Source organism: Corvus hawaiiensis, chromosome 2 (assembly GCF_020740725.1).
Source record: "Corvus hawaiiensis isolate bCorHaw1 chromosome 2, bCorHaw1.pri.cur, whole genome shotgun sequence".
Classification (NCBI taxonomy): domain Eukaryota; kingdom Metazoa; phylum Chordata; class Aves; order Passeriformes; family Corvidae; genus Corvus; species Corvus hawaiiensis.
In genome coordinates, this window is record NC_063214.1 from 31,042,518 (window position 1) to 31,063,989 (window position 21,472).

The following is a 21,472-nucleotide window of genomic DNA, read 5'->3' on the forward strand; positions in this document are numbered from 1 at the left end:
CCCTCACCCACCTCACTTCAGCCCAGCTGAGCACAACCGGGAGAGAAGTGTTTGGTACGTGCACAGGGACTCTATGATCAAGGTAAGGCTTTGTGAATAGAGCTGGAGTCTTTTTTGGACAAACGTTATGCAATGTAATTGTTACTGTAGTGAGCTATGAAAATCAAGATATCTTCAAAACAGCCTTAGTAATTAAGATGAAACAGAATAATCATGAGCTGTCTTAAATGACACTCTAGAACAGAGGCAGCTGGTAACTCTGAGCGTTTCTGTGACATACTACTCTAAAAAAAAAAACCTTCCATAATGTATTCAGTGAATTAGCTGTAGTTTGCAGCACTGTATGCAGGATTTTAAAAAACTAAGATGCTGATTGTAAGATGGGAGCTTCAGCAGCAGGTCAGATGATAAATCAAAAATTTAATTTCTATTATTTTCAGGAACCTCAGAGAAGACAAGGAGATACAGTAAGGGTCAGAGGAGAGGCAAGAGCAATCTCATGGCAGAACTGCTTAGACTTAAAATCAAATTAGTTTTGTAGATTGAGACTGCAAACTTTATGTTGGCAATCTACACTGAATGAATGATGAAGAATTACAAGAGTTAAAGGTACTGCTGTACCATTTAGTCTTGTGACTGCTCAGCAATTTTTACTCATTAATCTCTTTTATTTTATTATTTAGATCTTAACCAATAGCTCTGAGATTCTTTATGCTGGGCACCTTTCAGAAAAGTATGTTAGTGAGATTGTTACCAGAGCATAATATAGAACCTGAGCCCAAAGAGAAAAAAACATGGTTTGGACCATTACTCACCCCCGCCTTTTTTTTTCTCAAACTGCAACAAAATTGGACTATTATTTTAAAGCACTTGTTGAACTCAAACCAAGACCAAACCCATTTCCTAGTTACCCATGCAAAGTGAAAGTTTGCTTGACTGTGTGTCTACCAAGGACAGCACTGACATGTCTGAGGAGCAGCAGAGCAGCTCCATGTCACAGCCTGCTGTTCTGCCTGTCTCCCACACGACTCCCCAACATGCCCAGCACAAGATGCTGTTGCTGGGCTATTCTGCACAATGCCACCAGCCCAGGGGACCATTTCAGTGCCTGGAATTTTTGGGTGGCTTTCTCTCAGGTGAGCTGTGGCTAGATTGCACCAGGTAGGGAGGAGCAAGAAACATTGCTGATCCAGGTCTTTTAGTGGGGAGTGCAGTGTGGGGTTCCCACCAGCAGTGCCCTGTGTTACCTGTGCCTCACTACTCTGAAGTCTCTCTGCTCCTCCTATGACAGCTCTAATGCATTTCACCAGTCAGAAACTGCACAAGCAAATTTTGGTGCCACTTTACTGCCTGTGTGCAGCACAGATTTTCCAGGCGAGGGGGAGGCCTCATGGTGCAACAGCTTCTCTTGATCTCCATGGTCCTGCATGTGGAGTGTAGGGAGCTGAGGAGAAGCTGATGTGCTGCTGTGAGAACCTGAGCAACAGGCATTCTCCAGAAGAAAAGCAAGGAGCATGGATTGAATTCTTTGCCCAACTGATGCACTATACTGTGGATCTACTTCATTCCTGACATTTTCAAGCCTATTTTTGGCAGTATAAAGCAATTCCAACCTGTTCAGTAACTCTGAAATAGTGGTTATTGCCATGAAACACCACAGCCTCATCCAGATGATCTCCAGGTAGAAAATACAGGCAGTAGCTCCCTAATTGTAACATCTTCATCCTTTTGTTGTTGGGCTTATCCAACAAGTCAGTTGTTTCACAGAAAACCTTACCCCTCCTCACATCTTATACTAAGGATCTGAAGTTCACCAGCATTGCCCTGTAATCAAAGTGCCGCTATGAAATCCATGTGAACTTGTTCAAGGTCACCTCAAAAGTAGGTCTTGCTCACGCTCACTGGAATGTTATTAGTGTTATTGATGAAGATTTCATCTACACCTTTAATTGTCCCTTTCCACCTCCCCTGAGCCATACCATTACTCACTGCCTGCCTCATTTAAAGCCTGGCTGGCAACTTGTGTGTGCAAGATCAGTCCAAATGGCAACTGCAAAGCAGGAGCGCCATGAAGGACAGTGACCCACAGTGCTGAGTGCCAGGGGGTCACTCAAGCTGTACTGTCCCTGCTGTGGGTGTTCAAGTGGGGAGTTTGACTTATTTAGAGGGCCCTGTGATTCTAGGTGGTGGCAATCCTGGATTTGCTTTTTATTTTGTATCTAAGGAGAGGACTCAAGAAATCTTGGGCTGCCGAGATTCATGTACAAATGCAGTACAGTATGGTTTCCAATGGCATAGTGATTTTTTCCTCAGCTCTAAGAAATAAAAATATCTGTTTAGCAAAAGGAGACCCAAGCTTGATTTCTTGACAAGGTTGTTAAGCAAGCAGTGATTGAGGAAGAGCAGTGCATGAAAGGAAAAGAAAATCACTAGTTTAAGAAGACTTACTTGGTGTCCTAGAAAATGTGATTCTACAGCTGGCTCTGCCAGGGTTTTTATGCAGGAGGCATGCAACTGCAAGTGAAACATCAGAACCTGAGCATCTCTATGCTTGGCATGTATATTTACGTATTTGTATAAAATACTGTATTTAATTCTATATATTTTCATCTTTCTAAACTTTAATTTTACATCTGCCAAATAGAAGCAATAGTATTTTTCAACCTCAAGTGCACCTCTAGTACTGCAAAGATAGATTCATTATTGTGAACATGATCAGATCTAAGATAGTAAATATACTGAAATGAAAATTTTTATACTGTAAGAAAATTAATAACTGTATTCTCCTCAAGATTTCAATATGATAAAGATGAGATAAACACTCTATACCAGGTAAGAAGGATTATAAGAAATAGAGAACATTGCCTATATGCCCTATACACTTCCCTGAAAGTATTCCCATTCTGTCTGTTGTAACATTATATATAACTTCAGCATTCTTGGCTCCAGCATTTGGATGTCAACTTCCATGAGATTTTTTTAGGAGCTTGTTATCATGTTGTAAAATTTAGAAAGACTGTTTTATGTTCATTTGGAATCTCATCTCAGAGGCACTCTTTAGGGTCCTTTATCTGGGTTTCTGGTGGCCCTTTTTGATGTTTCTTCAGACTGGGAGGTATCCCTTGATTCTGTGCAAGGAGCTCAGGTACAGTGTATGACCTTAGTATGTCAAATGATCAGTCACGTGTAGCACATGCCAAATGAGAAAACACTTTTATTATTTTGGCTCATTGTCTGCGACTTAATTAAATATATATCTCCTGAAAATAAATTTTAATTGGCTTATAAGCTGTACGTTATTATCACGGAACAGGTCCACTCCAGACACAGACTTAGCTGCAGTTAAAATAGCAGCTGTATATTTTTAAACATTACTTGATTTGCTGTCATGATGGTCTAAAAATAAAGATTTACCAAAGTGGACAGACTGTGGACTGTAATGTGCATTCTTTGTTTACACAGTAGCTTGAACATGATTGAAGTAATTATTTCTGGTTTGGTTTTTTTTGTTTCCTAACCCAGACCTTGAGACATTTTGCAAGTTGCAGGGAATCTGTAAGTTTATACATGTTTAGAGAAATGTTTTGTCACCTGACATATCTGTGTGTCGCCTGCCTCTGGATGTTATCTATCAAACCTACTGAGGCAAAATTTGCAAACTTTCTGCTGAGTGTTTTGAAAGCTTGTAGTTTGTTTACGTGCAATAATATCATCAATTAAACCACAGAGCTAACTAATTATCAATTAAAATACAGAGCTCCTGATTACTGTCATGTCAGAATAGAAGAAGCATTCAAGCCCTGATAAATATCAGAATAAAACTCTCTGTCCCTACTTCCTGTCCTCTATGTTCACAGATTTGACAATGAGAAAAGAAGCATAGATATCTTTTGTCTGAAAAGAACGGCATATACAAGTTAGAGATGAGGTAAACTAAACTAAAAAATGCCTGAATAATGAGGAAGACTGATTCTGCATCTGAATGCTGTGATATGGTCACTTTTCATAAACAAAGCATGTATTTTCTTTCTCTACCATGATTTGGATGGGGTTTATTTCAGCATACAGCAATGTGAAAGCAGGCTCCTCTCCAGAAACTTTGCCATCAGTCTTTTCTGTGTTTTGGAGAACAATAAGGCCTATGCCTCTGATGTAGTGGTTTGGGTTTTTTTTAATCAATTATTTCTCCCCAAGAGTTACTTTTGCAGTGGAAAGTATTGTTCACTTTCCAAAGTGAAAGTCATGTTTTTATTGCAGTGTAATGTACCCAGCCTTCCTCTGACCTTATGCAAGTAATGGCTGGGACTATTTTTAGAGATTATATTTGCAGCAAAATGCTACAAGAATGAGAGCAGCAAGGATGCCACCAGTGTGAAATAAATCCATCTGTATCTCCTGCTTCTCTGAGCTGCATAGAAGTAGATGTAACTCAACAGCCTAAAGCAGGACAGATGCCACCCCAAAGCACATGTATTTAAGGGCTTGGTGTGGCTGAGGCCACCCTGGCCAGTGCCCTGGTGTCACCTCTCTGCAGAAGCCAGTGCTTCCCAAGGCAAGGCAGGGACGTTAAAGTGGGAAGTAACAAAGTTTTATTTTCGGCATTGCTGTCTTCAGCTCTTTCCCTGAGCCTTATACGTGAGAGAGTGTAAGTTTGTCTCTGAGGAAAGGGACTACCAAGGATGTGTTCCTTTACTCTGCAGGGCCAAGAGAGAATGGGATTGATTCATGAGGAGGTGTAAGGAGGTATTGATCAGCTTTGGAAATTGCAAAAGATGGAACAAAGTTGTGTTGAGCAATTAATGCACATCAAATTTTCAAATGAGTGTTGGTATTTAGTGCAGGGACACACAAGCACTGCCTTTCCCAGGCATCTTTCCTTCTCCGGTGTTGTTCATGACTTCCTCTGCCAGGGTGTAAAAGTGTGAAAGACAGAAAGTTAAGAGAATACCTTCAAGAAACAGAGAGGACACTCTTCACATAGCATCTCTTCCCCTGGAGCCTGAGCCCACTTCCACAGCAGCACAGGTCTCCTCAGGGCTAGGTCACTTAAGCCTGGGGTTGCAAAAGAAAACACATCTAGGTAAACACTATTGTGTTTTCTTTAACCCTAGGAAAACTGAAACAAAGTCTAAATTATTTTACTACCAATATCTGTCTTTTCTCAGCGCCAAGTGAGAGTCTATTTGGCCTATGGTAGATCCTACTGCATGAAATGTGTGGTGGGAAGATTTGTCAAAAATCTTTTTCCTATTTTCACATAAAAAGAAAAGCACTCTGGGTTCTATTTGGAAACAAAACTCAAGTTCCTCCTTATCATTAGCTTTTTTCCTTTCACAAAGATTCGCAGTGATTCCAGAACGAGGCTGGAATGCAGCTCCTATAGTAAGGAGCAGGAAGTCAAAAGTCGGGAGGTTGCTACTTGCAGCAGGTCTTCTTTGGGCCAAGTTACAGATCCAGTTGAAGGTGTCCAAGGAAGTAGTTCCAAGTTATGACTGAGCAGCCTTTAGTTCTGTAATCCAACAACTGAAGTGTAAGAGTAAGTCAGGAAAACAGAGTAAAGAAGCCCAAGGAGATTAGCTCTTACCCAGTTTTCCACACTGGGAACTGGGATCCTGAAGATAATCCTCACTCTTGACCTTGCTGGTGTAGAGCAAAGGGAGGTTCATTTGTGCAACATTCATGTCTTTGTGGGGAGATGAGAAGATGCCTAGGCCACATCTAGATAGGAAAAAGGAATGTCATTTTTCTTGCTCAGTGTTGAGGAAGTGGGATGCTCCTTCACTGTGCCCCTGGAAGTCTTGATTTCAGCAGCTTGGTGAAATATAGGGACAGAAAACAGCTCATACCCTGGCTGCCTGGGCTAAGGAGTAAAGACCTTATCTATATCCGTGCTGCTACCAGGCCATGCTGTACCGTGGGGATCAGAGGTGGTACGTGACTGTATGGAGCTGGCAGTATCACTTTCTCACAGCCTTATTCCCACTAGAAGTGCGTGTGAGCACCCCATGTGTGGAAACCAAGTGTGGGCATGGAGGGTCTGTGGCCGTCCTCGCTCCTTCGGGCAATAACTCTTGTCTTCTTGTCTTCTTGTCTTTGCCACACACAGCACCGGGCCCAGAAAGCTCCCCCTGGGCAACACAGGCACTGTGAGCAGTGCTTCAGCCAGCACTGCCACGCACCCATTGAGGTCTCCGTGTCCTGCATGGTGATCAGCTGCCGCCTCCACTGTGGGGCCACCTTCCACATGTGCAAGGAGGAGGAGCACAAATTGCTCTGCCCCTTGGAGCAGGTGTCCTGCCTCAACTCAGCCTATGGCTGCCCTTTCTCCATGGCCCGCTTTAAGCTGGGGAAACACCTCCAGGTCTGTCCAGCCAGTGTTGTCTGCTGCTCAATGGAGTGGAATCGCTGGCCAAATGTGGATTCAGACACAACCCTGCACAAGAATATTATGAAAGAGACCGTGAATGAAGAATGTCTGGACATAGCTTTGGCACTCAGAGACCAGAAGATACTTTTCAGGACTTTGAAAATAGCTGAATTATTTCCAGAGTGGAGGAAAAAGGATGAACTGGAAGAGCTAATGGATCAAGCCATGGGTGGTGAAGCAGGTGCTGTGGGGGGAGCTGCCTGTAGTTCCCAAGAGGGCAGTGACCAGTCTGAGCTCAGCCAGCGTGAGCGGGAAGATTTGGCAAAGGACAAAGAGGGAATGGATCTGGGGAGTTACAAAACCTGGGAGAACATTTTCAGCAAAGAGCTTCTGGCTTGCCAGGTAACGGGCTCAGCACCCAGCACAGGACGAAAGACAGAGGAGGCTTCCAAGAAAACAGCATCAGCCCCTCGTGCTGCCAGCTCCACAGAGAAGGCAAAGGAAGGACCTGATGGTGCAGAAGAGGGAAAGGGCCAAAAGTCTGAACAAGTAACACCGAGTAGAGAACTGAATGGACTGGCTCCCTGGCAAGAAGGGGTCCTGGAGAGGCTGAAGAAGGAAGTCGGTGTAGCTGATTACAACATGTATCTGGTACATCATGGGGGAATGCTCATCCGCTTTGGCCAGATGGCTGCTTGCACTCCCAGAGAAAAAGACTTTGTCTATGGGAACTTGGAAGCCCAGGAGGTGAAGACTGTCTACACCTTCAAAGTGCCAGTTAGTTACTGTGGCAAAAGAGCACGACTAGGAGATGCACTGGGCCACAAGGTGCCAACTTCAGACAAGTCAGTGGATACCTCAGAACTGGGAATAAACATAGAAGAACTACCTAAGACAAACATAGTTGAAGCCACACTACTGTGTGCTCTGGAAAAAGAGCTGAAAGGCCATGAGATTTCTGAAGCAAGAGGTATTGATGGACTCTTTATGGATTTTGCAACACAGACATACAGCTTTCCTTTGGAGCCCTTCTCCTCCAGCGCAGTTCTAGCAGATATTCTGGATGAAAACAGCCCACCAGAGCTGCACATGGAACTCTACACTGAGTGTGTAACCAGAAGACACAACAAAAGCAGTTCAGCTTTCACGTTCACTTGCAGTCATTTCTTTAGGAGGGACGAGTTCCCATCGCACTTCAAGAATGTGCACGCTGATATCCAGTCATGCCTGGATGGATGGTTCCAGCATCGCTGCCCGCTGGCCTACTTGGGATGTCCTTTTGTTCAAAATCACTTCCGCCCTGAGGGACTTAAGGCCAAGGTTATTTACAGCAAGCCTCTCAAGACATTTGCTATTAAGCCAGAGGTGGACACGCTTCTTGCTGAACCGGGAAAGTGCAATTCCACAGTGGATAGTCGAGGGGAAAACAAGGACTTGCTGAGCAGCCTCCCAGTGGAAGTGCTCAAGTACATTGCGGGATTCCTGGACAGCTTCAGTTTATCTCAGCTGTCACAAGTGTCAGTGCTCATGAGGGACATCTGTGCCACTCTTCTTCAAGAGAGGGGGATGGTCCTGCTGGTCTGGGAGAAAAAAAGATATTCCCACGGTGGTACTTCGTGGAAAGCTCACAAAAAGGCAAGTGACTGTGACACTGGGAAAAAGAGTCATGAGTTCTCTTCAGATAAAACACAAGAATGGTGAGAAAAGCTGCATATAAACATGCAGACATTTATATGGGGGAGGTTCATGAGGTTGTGAATTTGCAGAGGGCTTTGTTGTCAGGGGCCAGGGCCATAGAGCGCAGTACATCTAGCAAAAGGATGAAGGTGTAACTAGACATTTTCTGACTAGCTGAAAGTCCCCACCCAAGCTCATCTTGGGTAACCCATTTGCATGTGCACCATTTCTAGGCACTGAGAAGTAAGAATTCCTGATATTTAAGCATTACACATGGATTTTTGAAGAACTTGAAATTCATACTTTTTTGTTGTTTTTGTTGTTATTTACAAGGCAATCTAGGGTATGTCAAAATGCTTTAGAATGCCAAAAAGGTAAAGATCAAAGAAAAATGTCTGTGAAAGGTGCTCAGGCATTCACATCAGTCTCCAAGGGCTTTCATAATTAGTTTTCATAGGATTACTATGAGTGAGGAAGCAGCTTAGGGATAGAAAACTACCTTCTGCAAAGCTGGTCTCCCACTGTTTGTGCTGGAACACTACCACTCTTATAGGCTGTTTAGGTTGTTTAGAAAGAAATATGTAGACACAACTTAGTCTAAGTCTTAGTTGAACATTAGTTTTTACAGGGATTTCTTTGGGTGATAGCCCTGCAGCTGCTCTAACACTGAATCATAGAGTCATAGAATCATTTAAGTTGGAAAAGACTTTGAAGATCATCAAGTCCAATGATTAACCTAACAGTGACAAGTCCACTGTTATATAAAACTGTTCAGAAGAGTAGCATGAGACTTCAGCCTAACCAAGATGACAAGACAAAGACCTAGAAACAAATAATTTAGAGATCCAGGAAAAACTCCCAGAGATTATGTAAGGATCTGGCTTCCAAGCAGAGCCGTGAAGATATCTACCTATTGATTCCTATCAAATAGAAGCTTATCAATTAATGACTCCTTATTAAGATAAAGCACTCTCTGTTAAAAAAAGACATGAAACGTGGTGAATTCAAAATCTGTGTAACAAAGTCTGGTGGCTGCAAGTTGAATTAGCCCAATCCAAATCAGGAATTAGCCACTGAAATAATTTACTGGAGGATGTGGCTTCCATCAGTAAAAGGAAGATATTCCAGTTCCCAATCATACAACAACTAACTTCAGTTATTGTAGCTCAGTTTCAAACCAGCAGCATTGAATTTAAGGACTGTCTAACCCTTTTCATTTTAGCTCTCTGTACTGGCCACACAGGGATCTTGTTTCCAATGCAGAGACTCTGCTTGAAAACATTGTTCGTAATTATTCCAAATTTCTGTACTACTGTGTGTAATAGCTATGATCACTTAGGACTAGGAGAGGGTCAGGCAATCTTAAGCAAGGAAGAAACATTTTTAGGGAGAAGAAATCTACTCTGACTAAAAATTAACTTGATTTAATGGTATACAGCAAATATTAAAGTCACTTAATCACAGTCATATCACTACATGCTAATATATTATTAAATGGTGCATGATATCACTGCAAACAGAATCGGAGAAGTTTAACAGCACATTTCTATTTTCTATGAGCTTATACGTCCTCTAGGAATAACTTCAACCTTAGATTTCCCAGACTTTTCTGGGGTGGGGTGAATAACAGCAGTGTTGTAATGTTAATTGCTTTGTAGGTGCCAATAGATGCTTTGGAAGGTCCTTATGAAGTCATGTTTCTTTGAGATATGTGTCTTTGAGATACAAAGGCATGCTGTGGTCCCCTTGCTTTACAGACACCTGGGATCACACTGCACATGTGATGGAGTTTTCTGTACAGGTGCAGTGGTCAGGTATCCTGAATTTCCTCATACCCTGCTCTGGATTGACACCGAACTGTAGGATACTTCCCCATTAAAAATGGCAGGCGATAACTAAAGCAGCAAAACCAGCAAGTATGAGGTACATAACAATACAGACCCCATTTTCACTTGCTATGCCAGGCCTGCACAATCAGATGTTCATTAGAGTGTCCAGGGTGAGTAATGCACACCCACTGTAAGCACAGACAGGTATTTTAAATCCTCATTTCCTCTCCCCAATTCCTTTCCCCTCTCTTGCATTAGATCTGGCAGTTCAGCAGCCTGTTCTCCAGAGTTCACAACTGGCAGTGCAGCGGCAGCCCGAGCATGTCGGAGCACCTGAGGAATTGTCCCTTCTACCAGGTGGAGCACAGGACGGAGCCTGTGCTGCTGACGGGCATGAGCGAATCTCGGGAGCAGACTCGAAAGACTTTGGTCTCTACTTTCAAGCGCAGAGTCTGAACAACTTGCTTCCCCTCTGCCATGCTCCCTTCAGGGCTCTTGAGATGAAGATTTGGGAATTCAGGTGTAAAGATTGTTGCTTCCAACTCTCCTTTGGACGTACAAAATTGGCTTCTCTCCAGCTGCATTTGAAACATCTGCATCGGTTTTTTCCTGCATTAATTTGTTAAAACTTCATCCACTGCTTACTAATACCACATGCTTTCTGTTTATGTTTCTGTTCCTGGTTTAATACAGCATCTTGAAGAAAGCAATGAGGATCTTACTTGAAATCAGCATTTTCACATCCTTGAAGGTAGGCTGCTGCTCCTGTACCATGTGCCTGAGAGAGGCAAGAGCAGTTAATGTACTTAGCTCAAATAGGTCTGAAACACCTTCATTTTGTCTGGAAAGCCGAGTTCTTGGAGCACAAGTAGATGCCCTCCTGCCTGGCAGACCTAGGGACTGCTAACCTGCTCTGAGACGGGGCAAAAGAAAAGGACGCCCCAAAATTATGTGAATTAATTAGAACTCAAGTGAAAACTCGGGAATTACTGCGCAGGCACAGACCATCATTTAGGACCCTGACTCAGGCAAGCACACCTAGTTGAGTGCAAGCCTAAAGCTGAGCTCATGGGAGCATTCAGACCAAACCAAAGCAAACAAACTTGCTCTTTGTTAGAAGTAACCAAGTAGCAAACAATTTTAGAGACTCAATCGACCTTTTATATTTTAAGGTAACAACTTTCTGTGTTTTATCTGAAAATTCATTAAAGCTATTAAAGAATATTTGAAGTCATTTTTAGAATGCCTTACCAAATCACTTTTGCAGTTGTAAATTGCAAATTCTAATTGTAAGCAATTGAAAACAAGATGTCAAAGAAATAATATTCTTTCTCATAAAAGAAAAGTAATTCAGCAACCCATTCAGTAACAGTATGGGTAATGTTTGCTTCAGTTAAATGGGCTGGAGCAGAGAAACTTTTCTTTTTTTACACAGCAGAAAAGTGGCTAGGATTTGGTTTATTTTTTAATAAATACACTAACTTAAACCAGAATGGGCTTGCTGAGGTAACAGATGAGAGAAAACAGGCAGGTTACCAGCAGTGTCTGTCTCATTACACTAATTGAACCCATTATCAGTGGTGCTAGTCTGAAATGCCATGGATGTGGTGGTGGGTGAGATTCCTCTGAAATGGCCATAAATTTATCTGTCAGCTTAGGACAGTTTCCAGCCACTGCACAGCCACAGGGTGCTGACTCACCCCCTTTCTTTTTTAAGCTTGTAACCAGAAGTGTGAGCTCAGGACTGAGGTCTGGCTTTCATCTCTCTGTCTCAGGCAGGAGAACCTCTCTGGGAGCCAGGATATTTGCTGGCCTGGACCACTGTCCTTCTCACCTGGGCTGGTCAGGTGAAAACTAGCTCAAGCAGATGGATACATGCCACACTTGCCATCCTCAATCTTGGTGCAGACCTGGGATGAGGTGGCCATGCAAGAAGGAGCCCTCTCTTACCCAGAGAGGCTGCTGATGAACCTGGGCTGAGAGCTTGGTAATCAAAGGCATGAATTGGGTGGTGACCAAAACCACCCTGAGTGCAGCTCTGCCTTGTCTACACTTGCAGCTTAAGTGGTGCCTGTGAGATTTTTAACCATATGAGGATGTTTTTAGTCTCCAGACACACACCCTCAGGAGCATACTGTCTGAGCTGTGAGGACTGTGGAATGGTCCCGGGAACAGGAGAAGCACTTTTTTTTTTTTTTTCTTAATGCTGCTCTGTTTTCTGCCCCTAGAGATCCTTTCTGGGAAGTCTCATAATGCTTTAGACATGAAAATAAACTTCTCTGCACAGATATCCTGCAGAAAATGCAAGTAGCATCCCAGGTTTATGAAGAGGGAGCTGAAGGAAATGAACACAGGGAACCTAAGCTGGGCCAGGAGCAGTTAGAACCAAACGCTCTGATCCTTCATCCTGAGGCTTAAGCCACTGCACAAAAACAAACTGGCCATCCTTTCAAGCTGCTTACAAAAACTCACCTGTCCTCAAAACATTCCATATAACATGAGTTGCTCAATATTATCACCTTCTTTTACCCAGCAAAGTTGACAGATGTGAAAACATACAGCCAGAATTCCTAGACTTCCTAGGCCTCTAGGAATTCCTAAGAGACCTAGAATTCCTAGGTCTCTACATCAGGGCCTCATTCTTCATTTATCATGTACCTGATTTTCAAAGATGCTGAGCATGTAACTGTATCTGCAGACTGCAGTATCTGCAAATGCATGTCCAAAAATTGGGTGCCAGTATCTATGCTGGGTACTAAATGGAGCCACATAATTTTATGGATAATTTGGGGGGAGTGGAAAAAAAGTTGCTTAAATAATAAGGTCGTAGAATAAGTCTGTGTTCAAGGCTGGCAGGAAACCATGAAAAATTTCAGCCTGTGAACAATCTCTCACATGATCAGCCACTTAGCTGCTGTAAACTGCTGTGGCTGCCCTGAAATTTTGGCCTATGTTAGGTGTGAATTTGGCTCATTTTACCTTTAGTGCCAGTGTACCAGCACCACTGCTATTCTGCTCCTGGCTTCCTTCTGTCAGTTGCAGAGGATTTTGTTCTTATCCCTCCCTGCTCCTGGAGATAGCATGACTTCAGTTCCAGCCTTATTGCGACAGATCCTGCTTCTTCCCTGCACAGGAGGTGCCTGAGTCACACTACAAGGGGATGCAACCTTTGGAAATATGATGGTTGATGGTCAGAGTTAGGAATATTGCAACCTCTGCCTCTTGGGATCAGCCAGGGTGTGCATAGGACATCCAGGAGATTGGATCATTTTCCTTCTGGTGTTCCTACAGAGCATGCTGGAGAGACAGAGGGTGTTCATTCACAGAGAGACATATTGCTCCTGTGAATATATAGGTGTATTTCTGTAAACTGTAAATTTGATTAAATAACCTTCAGCACATCCAGTGAAAGCTGAAAATCCACAGCCATCTTCAGATTAGTCTGGTTAACCTGACACGGGAGAGGCAAAGCTGTACAGGGAAGGGGAGATCACACTTCCACCTCTGCATACCCACCTGGCCAATGTCAGCAGGGAGCTGCTTCTCACTTCATCTCACCCTTACCAGGAGGGGAGAGGTGTGGGCTGGTGTCAGATGCAGTTTTATTAATCTAAGGGTCATGCCAAGCTAGCTCAGTGTTGATGGTCCTGCCCATTAGCAGAGTCAGCAGAAGATTTAGGAGCTGTAAGGAACTGAATTTTCCTGCCCTGTGTATCTTGGTGAGCACAATGCTGGCTTGTTTAAAAGGTGAGAGGCTTCAGTTTAGGTTCAGCAAGTTCCTAGCTCCTGGTTTAAGTTTGTAATTTGGCCAATAAAACTTTAGCTAAATTTCAGCTTGAGGAATTTGATTAGAAGAAACTGAGCATTTGGTGTTTTTCAAAATAGTCTTTTGTTTTGGCAGGGTCTGAACTGGAAAAGGGGATCCAGTTCCAGCAGAGCACTGAGGTTGTTCTCAATCCAGCCCCCACACTCTGGATCTTCATGACTTTAATCTTGTTTGTGCTGTCCACAAGTCCTGTGAGGGGCAAGAGCAATACTCCACACACTCCAAGCTGATGTATTTTGCAGTGTTTCCTCTCACTGGAAAAGTGGAAATGAAATTAAGGCATCATGGAAATCAGAAAGGTCAGAGCAGGGCAAAAATACTCAAGACAAGAGAAGACAGGAAACAGAAAAGATAATGAGTTTGGATAGAGAGACCTGCCTCTTTGTAGGTGTTGTGAGGAGAGACAAGAGGAGACAGGTAAAAAGGCAAAGGAATGAAAGAAGTTGGGGTGTCCTGCCAAAACCAGAGGTTTTCTGGATAAAGGCATTTCCTTGAGAAAGACTCTGGAAATTCCCAATTGGTGCTATACAGTAACATGGGGCAGATGATAATTTTTAAGGGTTGAAAGGGCAGGTGACCTACTGACATGTATCCTAAGTCTGGGTTGAAGGAAGGAATTTTTTGATGGCCCTGCAACTCCCAAAACTGAGTGAGTACAGATACAGTGAAGTTTATCTGAACAGTGCCTGTTATTTTGTGAAACTCTGTAACTCTTTGTTGCTTTCTTAGGAATAAAAATTACTATGGTTTTAAAAAATCCATCAAAATTCAGGTCTTAGCTTGTTTTCTTAGTTTCATCACATTAATGTATGTTTTGCCTTAAAATCAGGTGTGGCAGTTCCTGTACCCTCATATTCATTATGCTTCTGTCCTCTGCTACACTTTTCACTATCATTTTCCTGGTTGAGGACTATTATTAATATATGGTTTATATTTATTTAATTTTAGCAAATATTTTTAGGTTTGACCCCATCTTCTTTGCATAGCCACTTTCTCCTTCCTGGTTCAGTTACTTACTTATATGAAAAACTCTCTCTTCTTTTAAAAATCCATTTTCCACATTGATGCTACATTATATCTACAAACATTTGAAGAAAAGTTTTCTCCTTACCCTTCACTTTGGGGCTATCCAGGTAGCTACAGAAGGGCTTTTGCTTCTTTACTTTGCATGTTCCAGAGACACTGCACATCTCTGTCAGAAATTCTGGGCGTCTTTCCCATACAGTTTCCTTACCACTGCAGTCCACACTAAAGAGTCTCATATTCTTTGGGGTTCAATTTCTTTTGAAACAAAGCATGCATATGCAGTGCAGGCTTATTCTTATTTATCTTCCCTATCTATTCTACTGAATTTATATGTAAGGAAATTATGATCATGCACTCCAAATTTATTTTTGATGGCCACCTGCTCTATGACTTAATTGCTATTTACAACCAACGAATCTTTTGTAGGTTCAGTGATGGTTTTGTGAAGGAATTTGTCATGTCATGCTGAGAATTATAGGCCTGAGGCCCATTATGATGATGAGAGATGATTCGCTGGTCCATAACTCTAAAGTTAGTTTCCCCATGGCAGCAGAGTTCTTACTGGGGTTTATCTCTTTTAATATTTGCTCTCTCCCTACATATCCATGTATGAACTTGAGCAGTTCATGGCTGACACTGAGCTGCGCCAGAGAAAAGCCTCTTTTAACTTTCTGGGTTCCACCTAAACAACCTGTAACATCATACATGTGAGATTAATGAACTGTTTTTCTTTTCCTTTCTACCAGTCCTGAACAGCAGAATTTTTAATACCAGGGATGACTGTTATGCAACCAGGTTCCTGGTTGCATGATGTCTAGTTTACACCTTATATTGTTTCCTACCAATATCTGGAAGGTGGTTACAAAGATAAAGGAGCCAAGACCTTCTCAATAGTAACAAGTGATGTAACAAGGGGCAGTGGCAACAAGCTGAAACTTGGTAGGTTCGGGCTGAACTTCAGGAATTACTTTTTTACCAGAAAGGTAAAAAAGCAGCACTGGAACAGGTCCCCAGAAAGGTGGCAGTATCTCCACTCTTGGAGAGTTTCCAGATTTGGTTGGACAAAATTATGGTGACCTGACTGAGGTTGGACCAGAGACCTGTGGAGGTCTCCTCCCAGCATAACTTCTCTGATTCCGCAGCATCACTTGAGATTCCCTGCAGTGCACCGGCATCTGCCACTCTGGCCTCACCTGCTTCTCTGAGCTGATCTAGGTTGTCCTTTGGCTACGGCTATTGTCTGCTGCTGTTTCTCTCAGCACAATGAGTGTATTCTATCCCCTTGCTGTCTAGGCCTCTGCTGATTGATACCTCCTTATCTGTCATCACATAGTCATTTAACAGGTTTTCATCTCCCTGAGTAGGAAAACAGATACACAGCACTCTCCCAGCAGCTGTAGCACCACTGAATGGCTCTCTTGAACTCGATGCCTTCATGGTAAAGCTCTGCTTTGTTGGAATATGTGGGTGCTCTCTGAGAGCATGGATAATGCTGGACAATAATGTGTAGGGCCAGGCGAGCACAGATGAGTGCATCTCAGACTGGCAGGGACTCACAGGGTGTGCTGGTTGGTGTGATATTACCCTGGAGAAGCAGTGGGCACGCCAGGCAGAACAGCTTGGCCATGTCTGACAGCTCAGGGCTCCTAAACATAGCTTCTGCAGGAAGAGTTAATATTCCTTGTGAGACTTTTCCAAGAAGGACTGAAGTGGTGAGTGAGGATGGGACCGGAATGCAAAAGGTAAGTCTGTGTCCAGAGCCCATGCCTGGCCAGCACAAGCTGGGTGTCAGGAGGTTGTACTGGGAGAGCTGTGGCTGGGGGTTATCATGGTTTCTTGCAGGTGTGTATCCATGATTTTAGCTGGCCCCAGCAAGTGTGAGTTCTGTTACTGTGAGGAGAGGAAAAAGAGCAGCAGAGAAGCAGCCAGCTTCTCTCCGTGTGTTTGAAAGACAGGGAAAAGGCAGTAGTTAAATACCATCAGAGCTCATAGGTTTCCTTTCTCGCAGCTTTTTTCCCCCAGTGATATTTCTTACTGCAAAGCCAGGGTTGAATTGGCAGCTGCTGGTGGCCCTACATGCCCACTGGGCTAAAGGGAGCTGGAGGTGGCTCATGCCACTGCAGAGCAACCGTCTTCTTCCCAGTCGACGATGGTTTCGCACAGGGAAAACAAGAACAAAATCACAAACAAACAAACACACACACCAAAAAATAAACAAAAAAACCTAACAGCTTTAAAAAAAAAGGAAAGAAAAAGAAAGAAACTATCTTCAGCCTCCAAGTCTTTCACAAAGATGAAGTAGTCTAAAAAGCAAGTATGCAGACAGGTGATGCTTTCAGAGGCTGCAGGCTGGGAAGGGCTCCTCGATCCCAGAGGTTGTGCCTCATTTCCTGGCTGCCTTCAGGCTCCCAAGCTTGGTACAGGAAGAGTTAATGGGTTTAAATGTAGGGTTTTTTTTTTTCCTTTTAGCCTTGTCAGAGTGAAAGTGAAGCAGCTCTGGTGCCAGTGTGGGGCTTCTCCTGCACCCCCACCCCTTCAGTGAAGGTCACTCAATGAAAATAGGGTCCTCCTAAAGGTGAATGCTCTTCCAGAGAAGAAAATGGTTCAGGGTGAGAGGGATCCACTGGCAGTCAGGATCCATCCCACACACAGAATCCCTGCTGTGGACGGTCTAGGACGGGGAGGAGGTGGACCCTGACATCCCCACACACCGCTTCCAGCGGGCTGGTGAGGGCCCCTGCTGCACATCCTGGGTCATGGTCACTCTGTGGCTCTCCAGCAGGGTCAGCATCGCCCTGCTGTTCAGAGAACCCTGCTGCAGCAGTTAAGGAGGGAACATTGCTGACTACAGGTGACCAGGTGGCCAAAAGTCCATGTGGATGTATCAAAGCTGCTGGGAAGTGGGGACCCAACACTTGGCTGCAAGGACTGAGCCTGGGAGACAAGAGATGTAACATTTGTTTGTGTGACCACCCCACTGCACCAGGCCCAGCAATCACCCAGCTGAGTATGGCCAGTGAGGAAAGGAAGTGCCTGGGGACAACAAGAGTCCCCTGTCCTCAGGCACTGAAACTGCCCTGCACCCTAATCTCACTGCTCCCAACACTCATCATCACAGGCTGCTCATCTTCTTTCCCTTGTGGACAGACTTTTGTACTGTGCTATCAATAAATCAATTCCCTCCAGAGTTTCCAAGAGTTGATGTCATTCCAGCAGTGGCATCATTTGAGGGAGATGTGATGCCTAGTCTGGCCTGCCACAACACAGAAATTCCTCTCCCAAAACCACATTTCTCCAGCCACTGGCAAAGCTGAGATGGCACCTCCAGCATCACCTCCTGCCTCAGCATCAGCTCAGTCCCAACACAGGCACCAGCCACCTATAGCTGCCCTGGCAGAGCCCATGTCTGTGAGTGCCCATCTCAAGGCACCAGGTAGGTGTCAGGGGCAGAGGGACGAGTTCTTCATCCTGCCCAGACCTCCTCACACCTCATCTACCCACCACAGGGATCAAAACCTCTGAGTCATTCCACATCTTCCTGGTCCCCCATGCTTTCTTTCTGGTGTCCTCTCATACTCATTCTCTCTGTCCTCCTCTTCCCTTTCACTTCTTCAGCTTTTATTTGACTCCCTGAGGTTTTGAGGGAGCAAACATCTCATTTCCTTCAGGGGAAAAGAGATTTTATGACTGAAGGTGAAGCAACAGAACAAAAGGCTGTAGCAAGTGGGCTGGACCCCAGTGGACAGGTGCTAGAGAACAGCCATGCCCCAAGGAGTTAGACACACAGCTGGACCCAATGTTCAGCTGGAGACTGATGCTACCAAAGAACTGTAACAAAAAATGCTTCCCCCTGTTGGAGCTGTTGGGGTTCGCACTCTCCTTGCTGATGCGAGGTTGCTCCTGCGTCTCCTCCTGACCCAGCAGGGAAAAGAAAGCCATACCTGCAGTTTAACGAGTTATGAGACATCAGTGCAGCCAGTATAACTGGCCCTGGGCCTGTGTGGCTTTGGCTCACTTGTTTCCTGTCACACGTGTGTGCCTGGCAAGAGCATGCACACAGTCAGCTGCTGGGGAGCGCGGTTGTTCAGCTGTGACAACTTGCTGGCTATTCAGCTGCTCCAGGCAACACAACATCACTGATCCTTCTCTTCCTCTGCAGAGCAAGGGAGATCTCAAGGACAGGTGGGGGATGTCGTTGCTGCTGTCATCTTCTCATTGACCTCTTCATTGTGCTCAGGAGTAGAGCAGGTGGGAGTTTAAAATGCTGAGCCACTTCCCTTGTGGTCGAGATGCAGAGAAGAGCATCTGCCTTTCCCCTGCACCGCTGCTTCGGAGGGATGGAGGTCAGGATATCCCAGGATCCTGCAGGGAGAGGCATGGAGTGGATGAGCTGGAGACTCATTTCTGAAGGCAGCATGAGGTGATGTTTTGCATTGCTTTGGTCTTGCTGCATATTACTTCTTTTTTTCTCTCCTTTTCAGGTAAACCAAAGCCTCGGCAATTTCTAAGGGCTTCAGAATAGAGGACACCTTTGTGCCACTCACCTGCAGTCCTTTGCCTCCTATCCCTTGACATATCCTGCTCAGAAGAGCCAGCCCTGTCCAAATATTAACAGAGCCCTTGGTTGGTATGGGAGGGGGAGGTCTGCCCTTGGTGGAGAAGCTGAATGACCATTCAGGGATGGACTCACGGGAAAACACAACTTTGTCCAGGGAGGGCAGCCTGGACAGCCTCAGCTCCATGCTGCATTGCTGTGTTCCAGGCAACAGGCACACACTTTTGGAAATGCCTCTTCTCTGGTTCCAGAGAAGATTACATTGCATGTAGATGTGTTTGTATGACTACACATATGATGTGCATCTACAGGTACGTGCATGTAAGTAGACACACAACATGTATGTAGATGTAGATGTGCACCTGTATATAAGTACACTTGGGAAATGTCTACAAGGCATTAACCAAGATCTTTATGTATTTATGCATTTTATGTGTGAAGCTGAGCATATATGTAGGCAAAAATCAGTACTTCAAAATGGTAAATCCTCAAGCAGGGGAAGTTATGGGTTAAACTGAGAGCAAATCAAGCAATCAGAAAAATAGGACTCTCCAGGAGAAAGCTGCAATAAAATTTTTATTTATAGACGTTTCACTGCTGGGAGTTTACAAGATGAAGAAGATCTGTGGCTCTGTATTTGTGAAAAAGAAGACAGACATGATTAAACGCTTTTCTGGCCTAACAGGGAATCTGAAGGTTAACACTTAGAAACCTTGTATAAAACCAACAGGGGGAAAAAAAAAAAAAGAAAAACCAGAAGGAAGGGGTGTATGGAAAGGAGGTATATGGCACACAATAAAAGTGAGAATTTATGGAGCATACAAGGTGATAAGGAGTGTTCAAAATAATCTGGAAAAACTGGATTGCTGCAAGTGCTAACGGCACTTGGAGGCAGGTTTTTTTCAAAATACATTGAAAACTAAGAAATAGTAGTCACAGTCTAGGCTCTTACTGGGTGGATATAGGTAAAACTGTTGATAGTGAAGACTTTTGATGGAGGCTTCTTGATACAGAAAAGTTACTTGTTTGCATACAGAAAGAAATGGATTTATGTACTCACACTACATGAGGATAGTAAAAAACTTCCTCATCTTTCTGCAAACTAAGGAAAGTTTTAACAGCGTCTATTAAGCATAAGTATTTTCAGATCAGTAGCCAAACAAATTTGCATCTCATAATTGTAAAAAATTTGACTGAGGAGGCACCTGGCTCAATGGTTAGGTATTTAAAAATCCTGGTATACTAGAGAAATCCCAAGGTCTTGGAAAAATATGTGCCAGTGTCCAGAGAGAGAAAGCGAGATGACACCCGACTGTTAGATGGTTCTGCAGTAATAATCACAGGTAAGAGAGTGTCAAGTTATTACAAGTTAGCTAACATATGGTCTAACAAAATAATTTTAATAAGTTAGTGTTTAAAAAAAAAGTTGTGAGAAACAAACCTGACTTCATTCTTTGACAAAATAATACGTTTGGTTGATGAAAGCACTGGTGTAAATTTAATAAATCAAGAAATTTGTAAATTCTGAAGAAAAAAGAATGTATGTCTGTATACATCACAATTTGCATGGATTAATTACCAGCTAACAGTCAAAACTGTCCAAAAAGAAGCAGCAATCACTGCTGAAAATGTGTGTCTCTCTGTAAGGACTGTGCTTTTTAATAATTGCACCAGGAGATAGAACTGTAAAAACATTGTTGATAAAATTTGCAAATGTCAAGGTCAGTAGCTAAAGGAGAGGGAGTCCTTCAGGTGAGCACAAGTCACCCAGCCAGGTGAACACACTCAGCCAAGACAGGATGCTCAGCAGCGTTAGTGGAGTCTCTTCAGGTCCTGGACCACCATGCTCCCTCAATGCTGTTGATCCATGAATCCCTCTGAATTGTGTAACCTGAGGGAACACCTGAGAGTGACCAGGGGCAGAGTGTAACTGCTGCTGGAAGCAGTTCATGCTTAAATCCTTTCCTCTTCACTTTTGATGCTGCTGTTCTGGCTCAGGACTCACAGAAGCTTCGTGAGTGGCCCACTGGCCTCGGACACCCCCAGATAAGCCCAGATGGGTGTGTGACCGCTGGCTCCTGTGCAGACAGTGAGGAAGGACAAGCTGCCAAGAGCAGGAGCTTCACTGGCAACCCCTGGAGAAGTCACAGTCACCTGTGACTGACGATGTGGATTTGAAAGCCCAGCAAAGC

The 21,472-nt window shown here is 43.9% G+C and overlaps 1 protein-coding gene across 2 annotated transcripts; it reads left to right on the top strand.

Annotated features, from left to right (window-relative positions):
• FBXO40 (F-box protein 40) lies at positions 1 to 20,831 on the top strand. 2 transcript variants are annotated; one of them, XM_048295446.1, is made up of 4 exons: positions 1 to 82; positions 6,107 to 8,002; positions 10,132 to 10,624; positions 19,207 to 20,831. In XM_048295446.1, the coding sequence occupies exons 1-3, from the start codon at positions 74 to 76 to the stop codon at positions 10,327 to 10,329; spliced, it is 2,103 nt and encodes a 700-aa protein (XP_048151403.1). In that variant the 5' UTR covers positions 1 to 73; the 3' UTR covers positions 10,330 to 10,624; positions 19,207 to 20,831. The 2 variants fall into 2 exon arrangements, with proteins under 2 accessions (XP_048151403.1, XP_048151404.1); XM_048295447.1 differs by lacking the exon at positions 19,207 to 20,831 and having other exon boundaries at positions 6,107 to 8,064; positions 10,132 to 10,215.
• Positions 20,832 to 21,472: the final 641 nt, after the last annotated feature.